The sequence below is a fragment of the Dama dama genome, chromosome 14 (assembly GCF_033118175.1).
Source record: "Dama dama isolate Ldn47 chromosome 14, ASM3311817v1, whole genome shotgun sequence".
Classification (NCBI taxonomy): domain Eukaryota; kingdom Metazoa; phylum Chordata; class Mammalia; order Artiodactyla; family Cervidae; genus Dama; species Dama dama.
The window spans coordinates 54,620,468-54,637,471 of record NC_083694.1 but is presented as its reverse complement, the minus strand read 5'-3'; the positions used below and the strand labels follow the sequence as shown (position 1 = coordinate 54,637,471).

General features: G+C 40.7%; 1 protein-coding gene across 1 annotated transcript in view; it reads right to left on the bottom strand.

Annotated features, from left to right (window-relative positions):
* PAPPA2 (pappalysin 2) overlaps positions 1 to 17,004 on the bottom strand; it is a 297,914-nt gene that overhangs the window by 39,574 nt on the left and 241,336 nt on the right. Inside the window, exon 20 of the mRNA XM_061160780.1 lies at positions 2,861 to 2,932. Within this exon, the coding sequence (XP_061016763.1) occupies positions 2,861 to 2,932 (72 nt within the window). The remainder of the gene's footprint in view (positions 1 to 2,860; positions 2,933 to 17,004) is intronic.

The window sequence follows — 17,004 nt, the reverse complement described above, 5'->3', positions numbered from 1 at the left end:
CACTCAATGTTAATTATCCTACAGGAAGTAAGTTAGTCATTTCTATCCAAAAGGAGGCTGGAGGTGTGGCCTTTATTTCCTTTGCATTCCCTAGAGAACAAGATGCTCTTAATTTAAGTGGAACCTAGGACTGTATATTTTGTTAGAATTCATGAATATGACTTTTGGGAAGGAAAGAAGAAAAATAAGGAAGGAAGGGAGGGAGGGAGGGAAGCAGGAAGGGAAAAAAAGACAGAAGGTAACACTTATATGACCTGATAGTATTATGTGTTCATGGATGCAGTGACAACTCACTTCAATTATCACCCCACAAAATGAGGAAAACCCTCCCCCCTACAATGGGTCAGGAAGGTCCCCTGAAAAAGGGATAGGCTACCCACTCCAGTATTCTTGGGCTTCCTTGGTGGCTCAGATGGTAAAGAATCTGCTTGCAATGTGGGACACCTGGGTTCAATCCTTGAATTGGGAAGATCCCCTGGAGAAGGAAATGGCAACCCACTCCAGTACTCTTGCCTGGAAGATCCCATGGACGGAGGAACCTTGTAGGTTACAGTCCATAGGGTCACAAAGAGTCCGACACGACTGAGCAACTTCAGTCAGTTATATATGCATAATTATAATTCATTTAATTTTTGTACATCAAAAACCAAGACAACATTGAAAAGCAATTTTCCTCCAATTAAAAAATAAATTAAAAAGTAATTAAAAGAATAAAGAATAAAAAACACAGATTGATGGGTCCCACCCCCAGAGCCTCTGATTCAATAAGTCTGGGATGCGGCCTGAGAATATGTACTTTTAACATGTTCCTAGATGATGCCAATTGTGCTGGTCCATGGGTCACACTTCGAGAACCCCTGGAGTGGGGGTACCAACAGGTGTGTGGTGGTCAGTTCTCAGCTGTGCATGATAGCAGTTGGGCGGTGGGGGGTCATAAGAGGGAACACAGTTTTGTTCCTCATCACATCGGCAAAGGGGCTGAGAGAAGCCTGGGATGCTCTGGATACCAGAGCATGTGCTGGGTTCAGCGTAGAGGGAGGACAAATGGGGAAAACTCTGTGTTGTAACCTTCTGGGAAACACCGACGCCAGCTCCAGGGCCTGCTGTCTACCCTCCCTCTTGCGATCATGCGTGGAAGCAGCAGAAGGGAATTCTCAGGATACCTTTGATCTCGTCCCAGAGTCTTCTGTCTGTTTATCTCCCTCCTTCCCTGGCCTCTTCTTTCCCCTTCTTACCCCCTTTCCCGGGGATGAGTCACTCCCCCTCCTCCCCACCCCACTGCCATCTGTTTTTCTAATGATGGCAGAAGATGAGCTGTTTTGTTGGCCGACACCGTAACAAAGCACGCTCCAAGCTAGCGTTTTTCCTGATGCGCTCTCCAGACGCTAGTTTACTGGTATCATTTCCCCACCCAGTTTTCTCTTTGTCTCAGACCCCACCCTTTCCCCCTCTTTGGCCTCACAGAGATCCCAGTTTCCCAGAATTAGATCAAGAGAAACAGAGATACAGAAGAATGGAGAGTTGGGTGTGTATGACAGGAGGGTGCTAAAGTCAAGGGCAGTTAAACAGCTCCCTCTGGCGTTTGAGGTGCAGCCAGAATAGCATTGCTGCTAAGTGGCTGAATTACTTCCAGTGAGAGGTCTGGATAACAAAGGCTGTTGTGACTGAGACTAGAGGACTTGTATTTGTTACTGGCTATTCCCTGGGTGAAAGGGTGTGTGTGTGTGTGTGTGTGTGTGTGTGTGTGTGTGTATCCATGTCAGGATTCCTTTGTCATGCTCTGTAAGCAAGGCTCTGCCTCATTCTTGACTCTTGCTTGTAATAACTTCTCTTAATCCAGTGAAGGAATTCACAGACCCCTAACTTCCCCACTGGGAGGGGGATGCCCCGTGTGAAGAAGTAAACAGGACTGGCTATTCCCTGGGTGAAAGGGTGTGTGTGTGTGTGTGTGTGTGTGTGTGTGTGTGTATCCATGTCAGGATTCCTTTGTCATGCTCTGTAAGCAAGGCTCTGCCTCATTCTTGACTCTTGCTTGTAATAACTTCTCTTAATCCAGTGAAGGAATTCACAGACCCCTAACTTCCCCACTGGGAGGGGGATGCCCCGTGTGAAGAAGTAAACAGGATTTCTTGAGTTGGTAAAGATCTAGTTTGGGTTAATCACCAGTGGACTACAGGTCCTCCTCAGAGGTTTCAAACTGAGATACCTGCGTGACCCCGGCAGTTGATGTCAATGAGAGAAGCCCAGAAGGTAAGAAGCTACAGGGACTGCTGAACTGGAGGGCAGCGGCCCTTCTGGCATTCTAGCTGCCACTCAGATCCAGTTAATTGTTGCCATGGTTGCCAGATATTCTTGTTTTTCAAGAGAAAAATCTTTGCACAAAGATTTTATATTTATTTTTATTTGGTGTATGTAAAATGTTACCTGAACACATATGAATTTTATGTGGAAATCCCAATTTTTAAGCTTTAACAACCAAAACAAGATTGTTTTTAAGACACTGCCCTGGCCAAACCCCTGTCTGTGGGCCATCAAGCTACAAAAGTCTCATCTAACTAAGCTCCAGTGAGGCCCAGTTAGAGAATCCCCAAACCATAAATCATTCTAACTTGCTTTTAACTTTATTTTTTAGTTAGTCATTTAAAATGGAACCCTGGAGATTTTGCTTTTAAAAAAAAAAAGGCAAAATCAGAAATCCTAATATCTGTAATTTGGGGATTATGGAGCTACATGTAAGAGATTGAACAGAGGACATTGGAGCGGAGAAAGGGCAAGATACTGAACCAGAAGGACTCAAATCCCTGTGAGCTGAGCAGAGCAGAGAGTGCTGGTCTGGGTTTGAGGGAGGGGGGCATCTTACCTCGCAGGACTGGATGCAGCGGATCAGGAGGGGGTCCGGGTGCCACTGACGCCTCCCAGTGCACACGATGCTCTGGAAAGGAAGAGGGAAAGACCAGAAAACCAAAGCTGAGACCCCAGGTCAGTGAGAGGAGGGGCACATTCCGAGCTTACTCCATCAGCCCAACCCCCTCCTTGAGGAACGAGCCCCAGTCGGGCTGCATGAAGAGGTCAAAGGCAGCTGTCCGGTCCGTCCCTTGAAACTGCTAATCCAGCTGGATGGAGCCAAGGTAGAAACTCTTAGCGAAAGGAAGTTTTCATCCTCTTCATTGTCTTCACCCTCCCAGAGCTATTAAAATTTCCAAAGTGGTGTCAGTGTGGTTAAAAAAAGCATCCTCATGTTGAGGTTTGACAGAAAACAACAAAATTCTGTAAAGAAATTATCTTTCAATTAAAAAATAAATAAAAATTTTAAAAAAGCATCCTCAATACTAAAATAACTTTATTTTGGCTCTAGGCACAATATTGGTGCCACTTGTTTTGAAATTTTAAAAAATGTTGCAAGAAACTGTGAGACGGCTGTGTTGATCAGGAAGCACCATGGAGTTTTAAAGGCTGAGAAATAGAGCTTACGCATAAGAAGAGCCTTGAACTAAAAGTGGATCTTTGGAATCCTAGATCACTAGATGTGAGTGCCCAAGAGAGTGGAGGCCAAACAGCACTCTCTGCAACTCTTCAGCATGATTTATCCCCTTCCTGTGAGAAATGAAAGAGGGTCTATGCACTGGACAAAGACGTTTAGTGTGAAACCACCAGTCTGGGCAAACTTCAGGAGATAGTGAAGGACAGGGAATCCTGGCGAGCTGCAGTCCATGGGGTCACAGAGTCAGACATGACTGAGTGACTGAACAACCTAACACTGGGACTCAAAATGGCACCAGCTTTAACTGGTGAGAGCGTAAAAATGTGTTCGTGTGTTCCTGTTAGAACACTGCTGACTCCCTCTAGTTCCCAATGGCCGTTTGCTAAGATGACTTTAAACAAACAGTAATCTGCTCTTTGTGAATAAAAGCAACTCATGTCCATGGAGGTTTTTTTTCTTCTAATTTTTGCATTTTACACTTTCAAAAGATATGCTTCAGGAAAAGAGAAAGTCCCATGAGAGGTTTCAAAGAGAAAGAGATTCTCTCTATAACTGGCTACTGATCCACCCATTTGCGGACCTTCATATGCACATTTTAAATTCAGTACAACAGAAATTCAGGGAAACCATAAGAAAAAAAAAACGCACTGTGAGACATGAGTTTTACATTAAATAGCAATTACCTTTAGTAATCGAAAATTATACATTCTAGAATGCTAAGACTGCACAGCAATCAGATTGAAGACATTTTCATATATTAACCTGCAGGTATATGAATATATACCTCATAGTCAGTTATGAAAATGGGAATCTGCAGTGTTTTTCTGGAGTTATGTTACTATAAACTAAAAGTCCTCCTTCACAGTTTCCCAAGAGAGGAAATAAATACTATAAATCTTAAAAAAACTTGATATTCAAAACTCTATACTGTAATAATGTAGAAGATGACTTTGCTTAATTTATCATTGTGCTAAAAAAAAAAAAAGAAGGATTATTAAATGTATACAGTCATAACTTGATATCCACAGGGGATTGGTTCCAGGACCCCCACAGATACCAAAATCCAAGGATGCTCAAGTCCCGTACATAAAATGACATACTATTTGCATATAACATCCTATGTATACTTTAAATCATCTCTGGATTACTTATAATACCTAAAACAATGTAGAAAATAGTTGCCTGAAAGCAGCAAATTCAAGTTTTTTTTTTTAACTTTCTGAATTTTTTCCCAATGTTTTATCATCAGATAATGGTAATGGCAAAACACAATAATTTGAACAGCAAATACATAGCAACTCTATTCCTTCTTGTCCTTCACTAAGGACCCCCAGGTCCCTCCCTAGTCAGTCAGTCATTCATATCAAAAGTATCAGTAGCTTGGGGCCACATTCCCCAGGGAACACGAGAGATCTGAAGATCCATCAGTCCTCTCGCTGCCTCAGAGAGCTCAGAGTCTATGGGTGAGGAGTTAGCTGGAAGTCCATCAGTTTCTCTACACAAAGCCTTAGCATCCTTGCATGATGTCTATAGCTAGAACTTGCCAGAACCCTCTGACTGGATCAGCTTCTCTTATGCCCTTCATACCTTCTACTCCATCCATCACCTTCATAAAGGCTGGAGCACTGATCTTCTACACTGAAAAATTCTAAACATATTTTGCAAAGGAAAAAAAAAGGAAGGAAAAGAGTCCGTCTTTACTCTTAATTCTTTTTCTCCAGTGCTCTTTTCTCTTATTACTTCCAATTTATTTTTTACCTCTTTGTATTTTTTTTTTTTTTGGCTGTGCCGTGTGGCTTGTGGGATCTCAGTCCCCTGATCAGGGATTGAACCCAGGCTACGGCCTGGAATCCTAACCACGGAACTCCCCTACACCTTTGTATTTTTAAGTAACTTAATTTTATTATTATGTGATATATGTTCATTGTATAAAATATACAAGGCATTAAAGGATACACATCTCCCTCCTACATCTGTTCTTCAACTACCCAATTTCTTCCATCCTATTTTTAGTTCTTTTTTGTATCATTACAGAGATAGTCTATGAATATACATATGTATATTATTTCCTCACACAGATTATAAAATACTGCAATTTTATTTAGTGCTTTATTTTATTATTGTTTGTCTGATTGTCTCACTTGATTTCACTTCATAATGCTTCTTGGTGTTCTGTTCATTTTATGGTATATGGGATCTTGCATTCTATTGATTGTATATTATTCCATTTCATGGATGTACCCTCGTTTAATCACACTCATATTAATGGATATTTAAGTTATTTTCAGTCTTTTGCTCTAACAAACAAGGCTTATGTATAAATCATTTCATACATGTGCAACCACATCTGTAGAATAAACTCATGATAGCGGCATTGACAATAACCATTTCAATGATTATTTAAAATATTCTATGATTCAGCCTTAAGACTAATTCAGAGTGGCAACCTATTTAATCTCTGTAAAAACTGCATCCGTTTCTGGTACTTGTGGCACATGCCTCCTAGACTGCAAACACTTGTGACTAGAGACTGTCTCCAACTCATAACCTTATCTCAGTGACTTAGAGAGAGAGAATGTTTACTAAGTATTTGTCAGCCACTAAGTAGGATGGTGTATTTTTAGGAGGTTTCTTTATCTTCTGGCCTATGAAAATCATTCATCTCATAAGAAAAGATCTGCATACAGAATTAATTGTATAACTACTTGCTAATTGAAATTGGTGGAAAATTTCAAATGTTTTCCAGGTCCTACATTTTTATGTGCACATTTGTGGTGGTGAGCTGAAAGAGGGATGTGAAACAGGAGAGAAATTAGGGAGAAGAGGTCAGAGAAGAGCCAGCTCCTGGTGAGGTATGTTAAATGGACTCAACAAGAAGGCCATTATGCTAAGGTGGCTCTAAATACCATGATGGCCTGTGGAAGCAAACCGGAATCTAAGCCCATCAATGCCTCAAGGTTATGAAATTGAAACCAAAGGACAACCAATTAGGCTTTAAGCAATAACCAATCAATGATTTCCTTACTTCACATTTGCCTGTTCTCTATAATCAAATCTCTCCCCTACACCTCCTGGTGGAGTACTCCTAACCAGTTCCAGTTTGGATTGTCTAATTCAAATTGAGATTTGTTTCTATAAACTCTTAAAACCTTTAATAATATGCCTCAGTTTATCTTTTAACAGTTCAAAATGATTTTTTTACTTCCTGGAATATTTTTTGACAAATTATAATCCTACATATTATATTTGAAAAGTTATGGAGAATAATTGAAAAAATAACCTTATACCCTCTGCCCAGCTTTATCAAATTATAACATTTCACTTTATGTGCTTCCAGAGTTTAAGTCATTAGAGGTTCAGATAAAGTCCCCTATATGTGTCCCTCCAACATCGTTTTCCTTCCTTTCTCTCTACTGGTAACAACTATTCTGACATTTTAAATTATTATGTCTACACATTAGTATATGATTATGTAGTTGTTATACTATTAGCAAGCTACTTCTCAGATGAGTCAATTGTGAACAACTAAGTGCAAGGATTTGTTTTGAATTTTTCAAAAGGAAAAGATTCATGAGAAAACCAGTTTAATTCTTTTGATTGAGCTACTTTAATTTTTTAAAAAATCAAGGGAAAAGAAGAGAAGAGAGGAAGAAAGAACAAAGGGAGAGCAGATGGGAGAGAAGAAAAGGGGGTAGAGAGAGGGAGAGGGAGGGAGAGAGAGGAGACAGAGAGAGAGAGGAAAGGGAGGGAGGGAGGAGGGGAAGGGAAACTAGTTAAGGGTTATTCAGATGGTCATAGGGCTGTATGAAGGCTGTTGCCTGTTTAAATGTGTTGCTGAAAGTCACAAGACTGATGGTTAGCCAACATTAAGGTCTAACAAAAAATTGCTCAATTGTTTTTTTTATCAGGAATAGTTACTTAACAGAATGGGCAACTAATCACATCAGACCACAAAGTTCTGCTCCTACCCAGGTTTGTTATGATTTCCTTATCATCAATCCTATATGTGTATGCAGTCCTAAATAAAATACAGTGTTATTCTGAATATCTATTTGCACCATAGCACATTACCCTGCAACAGGCTTTCGGTTCCTCTTCTCTCATCTTCCAAGACCCCCTTGTCTGTTCTCCAGAGAAGAGGAAATTGATGCTTGAGGCTTACTCAAGCAGAGAGGGAACAATTCCATGCTTAAAACAGATGAAAAAAGATCTTTGCATGACTCACATTGAAGGATTTGTTCTCTCATGGTGTATGGCAAGTGTCACTAGGGCAGTTACACATAATTGCACCTCTCAAGAGGACACTCGAGGTGGGGGGAGGGCAAGGATTAGGAGACAAGGGGACACCAGGAGGGTGATACCAAATAGTAGGGAGTTATGCCACTGAAGGGGTACTGTCTTTTTTCTTCCTGCTTTTTTCTTTCTCTTAAAACTGTTTGTTTTTATTTGTTATTAATCCTTCTGGGACCAACTTAGGAAAACAAAGTCAGAAATTTTAAGATTTGTTTTGACTGAGCAATTCTGTCGATGAGCTGAGGAGTTGAGAGAGGAATTCCATGCAGTGTTGAGAATTTTTGCAAACCTAATGAGTGCAGCCCTCCAGGAAAATCTCATTAACTTGGTCTTCCTAATTATGATATACTAAATTATGATATATTAAATAATTCCTAATTATAATATACTGGAAAAAAGTATCATCCAATCTGAGAGAACTGAATTTATGATACAAACCAATAGTGGAAATGAGATGTTGTGATGGATTCTTTTGTATTTCAGAAAGCAACATTAAAAAAAAATTCATTTACATGCAAATAATTGCCATACTATGTGTTTTTTAAAAAAAAATCTCTCCATGAAATCTGGTTCTCAAAAGACCACTTCTTTTTTTTTTTTTTTTTTTTTTTTATTTGTTGTAGTTTTGTTTTGTTTTTTTTTTTTTTATTATTATTTTTTTTTCCAGTGGGTTTTGTCATACATTGCTATGAATCAGCCATGGATTTACATGTATTCCCAATCCCGATCCCCCCTCCCACCTCCCTCTCCACCCGATTCCTCTGGGTCTTCCCATTGCACCAGGCCGGAGCACTTGTCTCGTGCATCCCACCTGGGCTGGTGATCTGTTTCACCATAGTTAGTATACATGCTGTTCTTTTGAAGTATCCCACCCTCACATTCTCCCAGAGAGTTCAAAAGTCTGTTCTGTATTTCTGTGTCTCTTTTTCTGTTCTGCATATAGGGTTATCGTTATCACCTTTCTAAATTCCATATACATGTGTCAGTATGCTATAATGTTCTTTATCTTTCTGGCTTACTTCACTCTGTATAATGGGCTCCAGCTTCATCCATCTCATTAGGACTGGTTCAAATGAATTCTTTTTAACGGCTGAGTAATATTCCATGGTGTATATGTACCACAGCTTCCTTATCCATTCATCTGCTGATGGGCATCTAGGTTGCTTCCATGTCCTGGCTATTATAAACAGTGCTGCGATGAACATTGGGGTGCACGTGTCTCTTTCAGATCTGGTTTCCTCAGTGTGTATGCCCAGAAGTGGGATTGCTGGGTCATATGGCAGTTCTATGTCCAGTTTTTTAAGAAATCTCCACACTGTTTTCCATAGCGGCTGTACTAGTTTGCATTCCCACCAACAGTGTAAGAGGGTTCCCTTTTCTCCACACCCTCTCCAGCATTTATTGCTTGTAGACTTTTGGATAGCAGCCATCCTGACTGGCGTGTAATGGTACCTCATTGTGGTTTTGATTTGCATTTCTCTAATAATGAGTGATGTTGAGCATCTTTTCATGTGTTTGTTAGCCATCTGTATGTCTTCTTTGGAGAAATGTCTGTTTAGTTCTTTGGCCCATTTTTTGATTGGGTCATTTATTTTTCTGGAATTGAGCTGCAGGAGTTGCTTGTATATTTTTGAGATTAATCCTTTGTCTGTTTCTTCATTTGCTATTATTTTCTCCCAATCTGAGGGCTGTCAAAAGACCACTTCTTTATAAGGTAAGTCAAAATGCCAACTTTCCTATTTTAGAAAGGAAAGTCACAAGATATAATAAAACATTCTCTAGACATAGTGGTGAAGGACAATAATAAAAAAATTAATCTTATTATTTTTTTGTCACTCAAAATGGGTAGGAGCCATTCTCTTTTTCCAGCTCTTTGGTTTTGCATAGCAACTGCCTTCTGAGCAACAAGTGAAATGAATCTTGCATTGAGGAGGAGGTCTAGAGATGAAGATAGGGCTTCTCAGGTGGCATGAGTGGGAGAGAACCTGCCTGCCAATGCAGGAGAGGTAAGAGACGCTGGCTCCATCCCTGGGTCAGGAAGATCCCCTGGAGGAGGACGTGGTAACCCACTCCAGTATTCTTGCCTGGAGAATCCCATGGACAGGGGAACCTGGTGGGCTACTGGTCTACAGGGTCGCAAAGGATCAGACGCGACTGAAGCAACTTGGCATGCACACATGGGGATGAAGGTGAGACATCATTCTTATCCCTAAGACTCTTACAGTTTGGTATTAGAGTGACAGAAAAGAGGAAGAAGAAGGGGAAATGAAGAAGATGAAAAGCGGGGTTGAGAAAAGCACAAAGTGCTCTCAGGAGAAGTCCACGTGGAGCTCTTCCCATACCCTCAGCTCAGGCCCCCCAGGTATGAGCAGAGACGCTGACTGCACAGCTAGCGGCTCCTGTCTGTCCCAGCTGCCAGATTCCACTGCTCAGTCACGTTGACTGGAAGAATTTATCTGACAGCCAAGAAGCCTTTTTGTTCTATGTCCTCTCTTTCTGCAAGGTCTCTGCTGACGCCATCATTATAGAAAAGTCTATGTCCGTGGACGTAGTAGGTAAAGGAGGAAGATGTTATTACAACAGCAAAGGCTCAGACAGCCCATTTGGGAATTTCAAATCCTTACTTTCAAATCCTTACTTTCCTAAACCAGAATGCTCTTGAAATATTTAGATATAATAGTATATGTTCATCCTTACTCTCTTCTCAAACTCATAACCAAGCCATTAGATATTGCTTCTTTAGTCAGAGGTATTCCAATAGCAAGCATTGAATGGCCATTAATTGTCTTCCCAGCTCCATTTGTAAAAGGCACAGAAAAAAACAAAAGGCCTACACACATCAATCTGTACATACACACACACACTAACAAGCAAAGCATAAAACTTGGAGAACAATATTTCTCTTTCTTATAGATAGCTGGTGATATCTTTTCATAGATGTAGGAAATTTCCAAAGGTGAGATTTGTACTAAGTGAACACAAATTCCATTTTTACATAATTCAGAACTATGTGCAAGAAACTGAATAACATTGCAAAAGTGTTATTTTGAAATTTTACAGCAACCGTTATGAGAGGGTAACAGGCAGGAAGGTCAGAGGTCCCCAAGTGGCAGAAGGAAATGAACTGCAAGTGGCAGAAGATTTTGTTTTTGTTTTTCCTTCTCTACACAAAATTAAGAGTCTTCTTTTAATTCTGTGTTGATGATACCTGATTCTGCCTAGAGCTAACCAATGCGTTTTTCTTATGGAAATATTTTTCTTAAGCTATGTTAATGAAACTATATATTTGCTTGGGAATCTGCCCTTTCTTCAAAATGGTTCTGCTTAAGGCTAGCTGTTTTTTCTTTTTTCAAACCTTGGGCTGATAATGGCTCAATAAACCAGCATTCATGTCAATCTTATGGCCAGGGTGGGTGAGTGGGATGACACTCCTCGTGCTATCCTATCTCAAAAGTGCATATGATAGGAGAGGGGCCTGGTAAAACTCCCTCAGCCTTGACATCTCTCTCATCTGATTAGCCGTGCCAACAGACACAAAACACCTTGCTAAAGACCAGCAAGGGGACACTCTTTCTGTCCCCTTATGATGTCTATGTCAGAAGCTTTCCCTATCTCTATTATACTTTGATAAAACTTTGCTACACAAAAAGCTCCAAGTAGTCAAGCCTTGTCTCTGACCCCGGATAGAAATCCTCTCCTCCAGAGGTCACGGATCCCAGCATAACACATGGCTCTCAGCAGCAACCTTTCACCTTCAAGACAGAATACCACCCCCATTCTTGCCGCTGAGTAGGAAGAGGCTCCAAGGGGTAAGTCAAATAGTGTTTGAACCCAGGAGGGCCTCACTCTTCCTTTTATGACAGTTGCCACTTGGAGTTGTTTTTCATCAAAATTCCTTACTACCCAAGTTCTCAGAAATTCTTCCTTTAATGAAAAGTATATTATTCTAGGACTCAGCTATCATTTTCAGGAGTAAAATCCAGCAGAATCCCCAAAGACAGGCAAACAAATTTTATAGGAACCTGAAAAGTATACTTGATTGTTCTTTAAAAACAAACTCACAATAAGGAAAAGCAGTACTAAAGGGAAATATCTCTCTAAATTATTTTGTTAGACTTCATGGGGAGGGAAGGAAAATATGGGAATGAAGAGGCTCTCACGGTTGTGACAAGGGACTTCCTTTCTATTTGATGGGCAAAGTAACCCAAATGTATACCAGACTACAGCAAACACAATGATTCAGGGGAAATCACTGAACTTGAAGTCAGAAAAGTTGGTTGCACTGCTCTCTCCAATTCTTGAAAGCCGTGCAACCTTGGACAGATCATCTGACAATATCTAATTTGTCTGTGAAATAAGGATAATAAAATCTTTTTCCCCTAGTTTATTGGTTTATGAGAAGATTCAAATGAAATTATAGACATCTAAAATATATATTTTATATATACAACTTTGCAGGCAATAAAGTGTTATCCAAATGTAAGACATCATTTTTATTACAAAGAATGAAATCATTGGAAGCAGACTAGAGAAAATGATGCAATTTAATCCACTGCTCTGTTGTCTTGCCAGATACCAGGTATTTGAAGTATGGGAGATAGCAGAGGTTTACATGTAATAGGAGATCATCATTTACTAAACAAATGAGCCAGTCTCCAAATAGGTGTGCTTTTACTTAAAACATTTATGTTGCCAGAATTTTATTTTATAATAGCTGGGTTTTGCAAAGTTTTACAACAGAATTACTTGGGGTGCCTGTTAAAAAATACATGCCCCAAGGCATTTGCGAGCCTCTCCAAAGAGGGGAAGACAGGTCTGCTCCATTTACAAACTAGTGATTCTAAAGGACATCAAACTTGAGATTGAGTATAATATGGAAAATCCTTCAAGATAAATCAATGTAAGCCATGAAGCTTTTAGTTGCGGAAGTGAAAGTGAAGTCGCTCAGTCATGTCTGACTCTTTGGGACCCCATGGACTGTACCAGGCTTCTCTGTCCACGGGATTTTCCAGGCAAGAGTACCGGAGTGGGTTGCCATTTCCTTCTCCAGAGGATCTTCCCTACCCAGGGATCGAACCCGGGTCTCCCGCATTTGCAGGCAGCTGCTTTACCCTCTGAGCCACCAGGGAAGCCCTACTTGAGGAAGATTTCCATTTAATACATTTAATACAACTACTTTGGTGTAAGAGGCACTTCTTTGTGAGGACAGGCTTAGATCTCCCACCCCTCAAGGGCCATTGAATACCACAAAATGGCAGACATTATGGGTTCATCTGCGGTTAGTGCCTAATCTTATCTCTGAGGATCTGGGAACACAAGCGCAATAACCTGATCATTGTCTCCTGTGCTTCCATTGACTTTTTCTTGTTTTTCTGTTTTAATAAAGTTTCAGTTCCCTAAAGGTGAAGCAGCCCATGCAAGCTTCATTTGTAAGCAATCCTTCTTAATTTCATTATATCTATTAAACAGTGTGGTGGTTAGTGACTATATGATAATGAATATTAACATTGGATTAACCCTTGGTTTTCAATATAAAAAATATTGATTCAGGAAATATCAATTATGTTTTCAACCCTTGAACTTCTGACCTTTGGGTATTTTTAGGAACAAATTACTCTTTCAAGGTAAGGATGAAGGTAATTTTGTCAGTTGCTTCAACTGTTCCACTACAATGTTGGAAGCAGCTAATTTAATTACTTCACTTTATTTTGACTCAGAAATATGACACAAGTCTCAAGGGTGCCACTAAAGTAATATTGCTGCTAACCGTATTGCCCAATGTGACCCACCACTACATTATTTAGTTGCATCTCCAAATTATAAAAAGTATGGTGTGTCATTACAGATGAGAAGAGGCAGGCAGAAGTGAGGGGAAGCAGCTTGTCTCCAGTAGGAATGACAACCAACCAAGAAAGATTATTATGCATCAATCACAAAATTAAATTCTAGTCATATGCTTCTCATCTGTTACTCATACTAGTCTTATGAGTTAAGTATTATACCTATTTTACACACAAGGAAATGGAGGCATAGAACAGTAAAGCAGCCTAAAATTATGTAGCTCGTGAAGAACAGAGATTGTGAATAAAAATTCAACTTTTTTTTAAACACAACTTTTTTATCCCAAGATCTACAGTGTTCCTTAGATGTTATCATCCTCAAAATTATGCTTGGATAACCTATTTTCCAAAACCAGGAATTTACTGACTAGACCGTAGTCATGATAAATGCAATGATACAAAAGATAACGTATGATGTTTGGCTTAAGAAGAAAATAAATTCTGCATTTTCTCTCTGGGGTTTGCAACTTGCAATTGACAAGGATATAATTATATATAACTGTAGGAAGCTGCAGCAACATACCCAGTTTGAGGAGAAAATATGTATTTACTTCCAAAGGAGAAAATGATGCCATAGCAATTTCTTTGCTTACTTGAGCAACATTTATAAGACACCTACAATTTGCCCAGTGCTGAAAAAGGAAGTGGGAATATAAACATGAACAAAATGCTATGGAATAGAGGTAAATAAATAATAGTGACTCCCCCGAAGGACAGTGGAGAAAGGAGAGGTTTTAATAAAACAGAAGATACTGTTTTCTAGTTTGGAAATAGTCAGTTCTCTGCTGTCTTCATGAAGAAAAGTGAACTACTCTTCTCTGAATGTCAGAAAGTGGAAGTGGAAGAACCCCTCTCACTGGAAGACTCTGGTCTCACAAATCCTGAATCTACCGACTATGCTCATTGGATATCTTGTTGGGCAGACGCTAAAGTAAGTATAGAAGAGTTCCTGAAGCAGTTTATCTCCCAGGTGGAGAAAATGGGTTGTAAAAGTTCCAAGCCTTTCCCCCTTTAGCTGCTTATGGAGAAAGAGAAGTCTTCACATGAGAAGTTGAGCTAGAGGGACTGACAGGGGCTACGCTGTCTGGCACTCCAGGAACACGAGGCAGAAGTCCTTTCTTCAGGTATTCTAATTCCAGCTAAACCTTCACAACAGATTGTGGGAAATGGTACAGAAAGTCTGGAAAGGCCAGGGGATGGGCGAACCAGGCAAGGTGTTTTTCTGGCTTTCTCCTTTCCACTTCCAACCGGACTTCCCAGAGTCCCTCCCACGGGTGCACAGCGTTCTCTGTGGGGTCAACATCCTTAGAGGAGTGCCCCGTGCGCTGCAGGCTCTCATCCATCTGCCTCTGTCCTAGCCCGTCTTTCTAGCTCCCATCTCCCCTCTCCCCCACCACAGCACATACTCTAATTTCAGACACACAGAACTTCTTACCCACTAGAATGTTCCCTTCGATCATAGTTTACGACCCAAAGGAAAAGCTTCCTGGTCTATTGCTCCTTCCCCAACTCCAAGGTCTCCCCTGGTGGCTCAGATGATAAAGAATCTGTCTGCAATGCAGGAGACCAGGATTGGAAAGATCCCCTGGACAAGAGAATGGCAACCCATTCTGTTATTCTTGCCTGGAGAACGCCATGGACAGAAGAATCTGACGGACGACAGTTCATGGGGTCTCGAAGAGTCTGACATGACTGAACGACTAATGCACAACCCCTTCCCAGAGTTCCTGAGCAGGAGAATTAGTTGCTTCCTCTTGGGTGTTCCTATAGTTCTCTACCACAAACAAGGCACTTCTCATGTTGCATTATTATAAATGTTCATTTTTATGGCCAGATTGTAAGTCTTGTAAACAGAGGGACTCTCATTTTTCCCTCTTCATATTCCCAGCACTTAGCATAGTTCTAGGGCACACAGTAAGCCCCAACAAGTGTTTGCTGAATGACTGAATTGATAGGGTCACACTCCTCCCACCCCTCACCCCTGAATCATACTTGTGTATTTGTTCCTTATCCTCCTGCTTTAACATACATCCTCACCAATAACACAGCACAATTAGCCTGTGAGGAAAAGGGAGCAATCTGAGAATGATTTCCAAATGAAATGTGGTACCTCTCTAGAGTCTATGTCTTGGTGACTCTGCAAGAACAAACTTCTAAGGTTTTTGTTTATTAGACAGTTTAATAAAAACAAGCCATCTCCCAGGCTTTCTGGAGACAGCCCCAGAAAGGTGGGAGATATCCCCACCCTCCCATTCTAAGAAGAAATAATGTATTACCACACTATCTTCTCCATCTTTCTCCTTTTCATTTATTCATTTTACACAAGTATTTATTGAACCCTTACTACATACTAGGTAGTGTTCTAGGATCCGGGGATATAGTGAGTGAGTGAGTGAAGTCGCTCAGTCGTGTCCGACTCTTTGCGACCCCATGGACTGCAGCCTCCTAGACTCCTCCATCCATGGGATTTTCCAGGCAAGAATACTGGAGTGGGTTGCCATTTCCTTCTCCAGGAGATCCTCCCGACCCAGGGATTGAACCCGGGTCTCCCACACTGTAGGCAGACACTTTACTGTCTGAGCCACCAGGGAAGGGGATATAGTAGTGAACCATAATTCTTCACTGATCTTTTGATCTTTTTATCCTAGTGGCAGAAAGAAACTGATTAATATATAGGATAAATGAGTTAAGTATATACTATGCATGGTCATGATAAGTCTTAAGGAGAAAAAAATAAAAGAGGGAAAAGAGACAAAAGCATAGGGGAGTTAACATTTTAGATAGTGTAGTTGAAGGAAGCCTTCCTGACATTTGAGTAAATTTCTGAAGGAAGCTGAGGAGCAGGTCATGAAGATACTCAGGAGAAGAGCATTCCAGGCAGAGGGAACCACAGGGCAAAGGTCCTGAGGGTGTATGTGTCTGGTATGTTCAAGAATCAGCCAAGAGCTACTGTGGCAAGATTAGAGTGAGCCAAGGAAGGCATGTGGGAGAGGAAGTCAGAGAGGTAAAGGTGATCAGAGGAGGCCATGGAACTGAGAACCAAGGATTCAGAAGGACCAGCTGTTTGGATGTTGAATTCAGTAAGAGTTATGCCAGTGGTATTAGGTAAGGTCAGGAGCTAATGTGGTTAAGAAACCAGGGGAGGGACATCCCTGGTGGTCCAGTGGTTAAGAATCTGCCTGCCAATTAGAGGACATGGGTTCGATCCCTGGTCTGGGACATGCCTCAGGTCAACTAAGCTTGTGCACTACGGCTAAATCCTATGCACCTTGGAGTCCACGAACCACAACTAGAGAAACCCAATGCACAGCACTGAAGACCCAGCACAGCCATCAAAAAATAAAATGAATTAAATAAATAAAGTCAACTTCTCTTACTTCCTTTCATCAT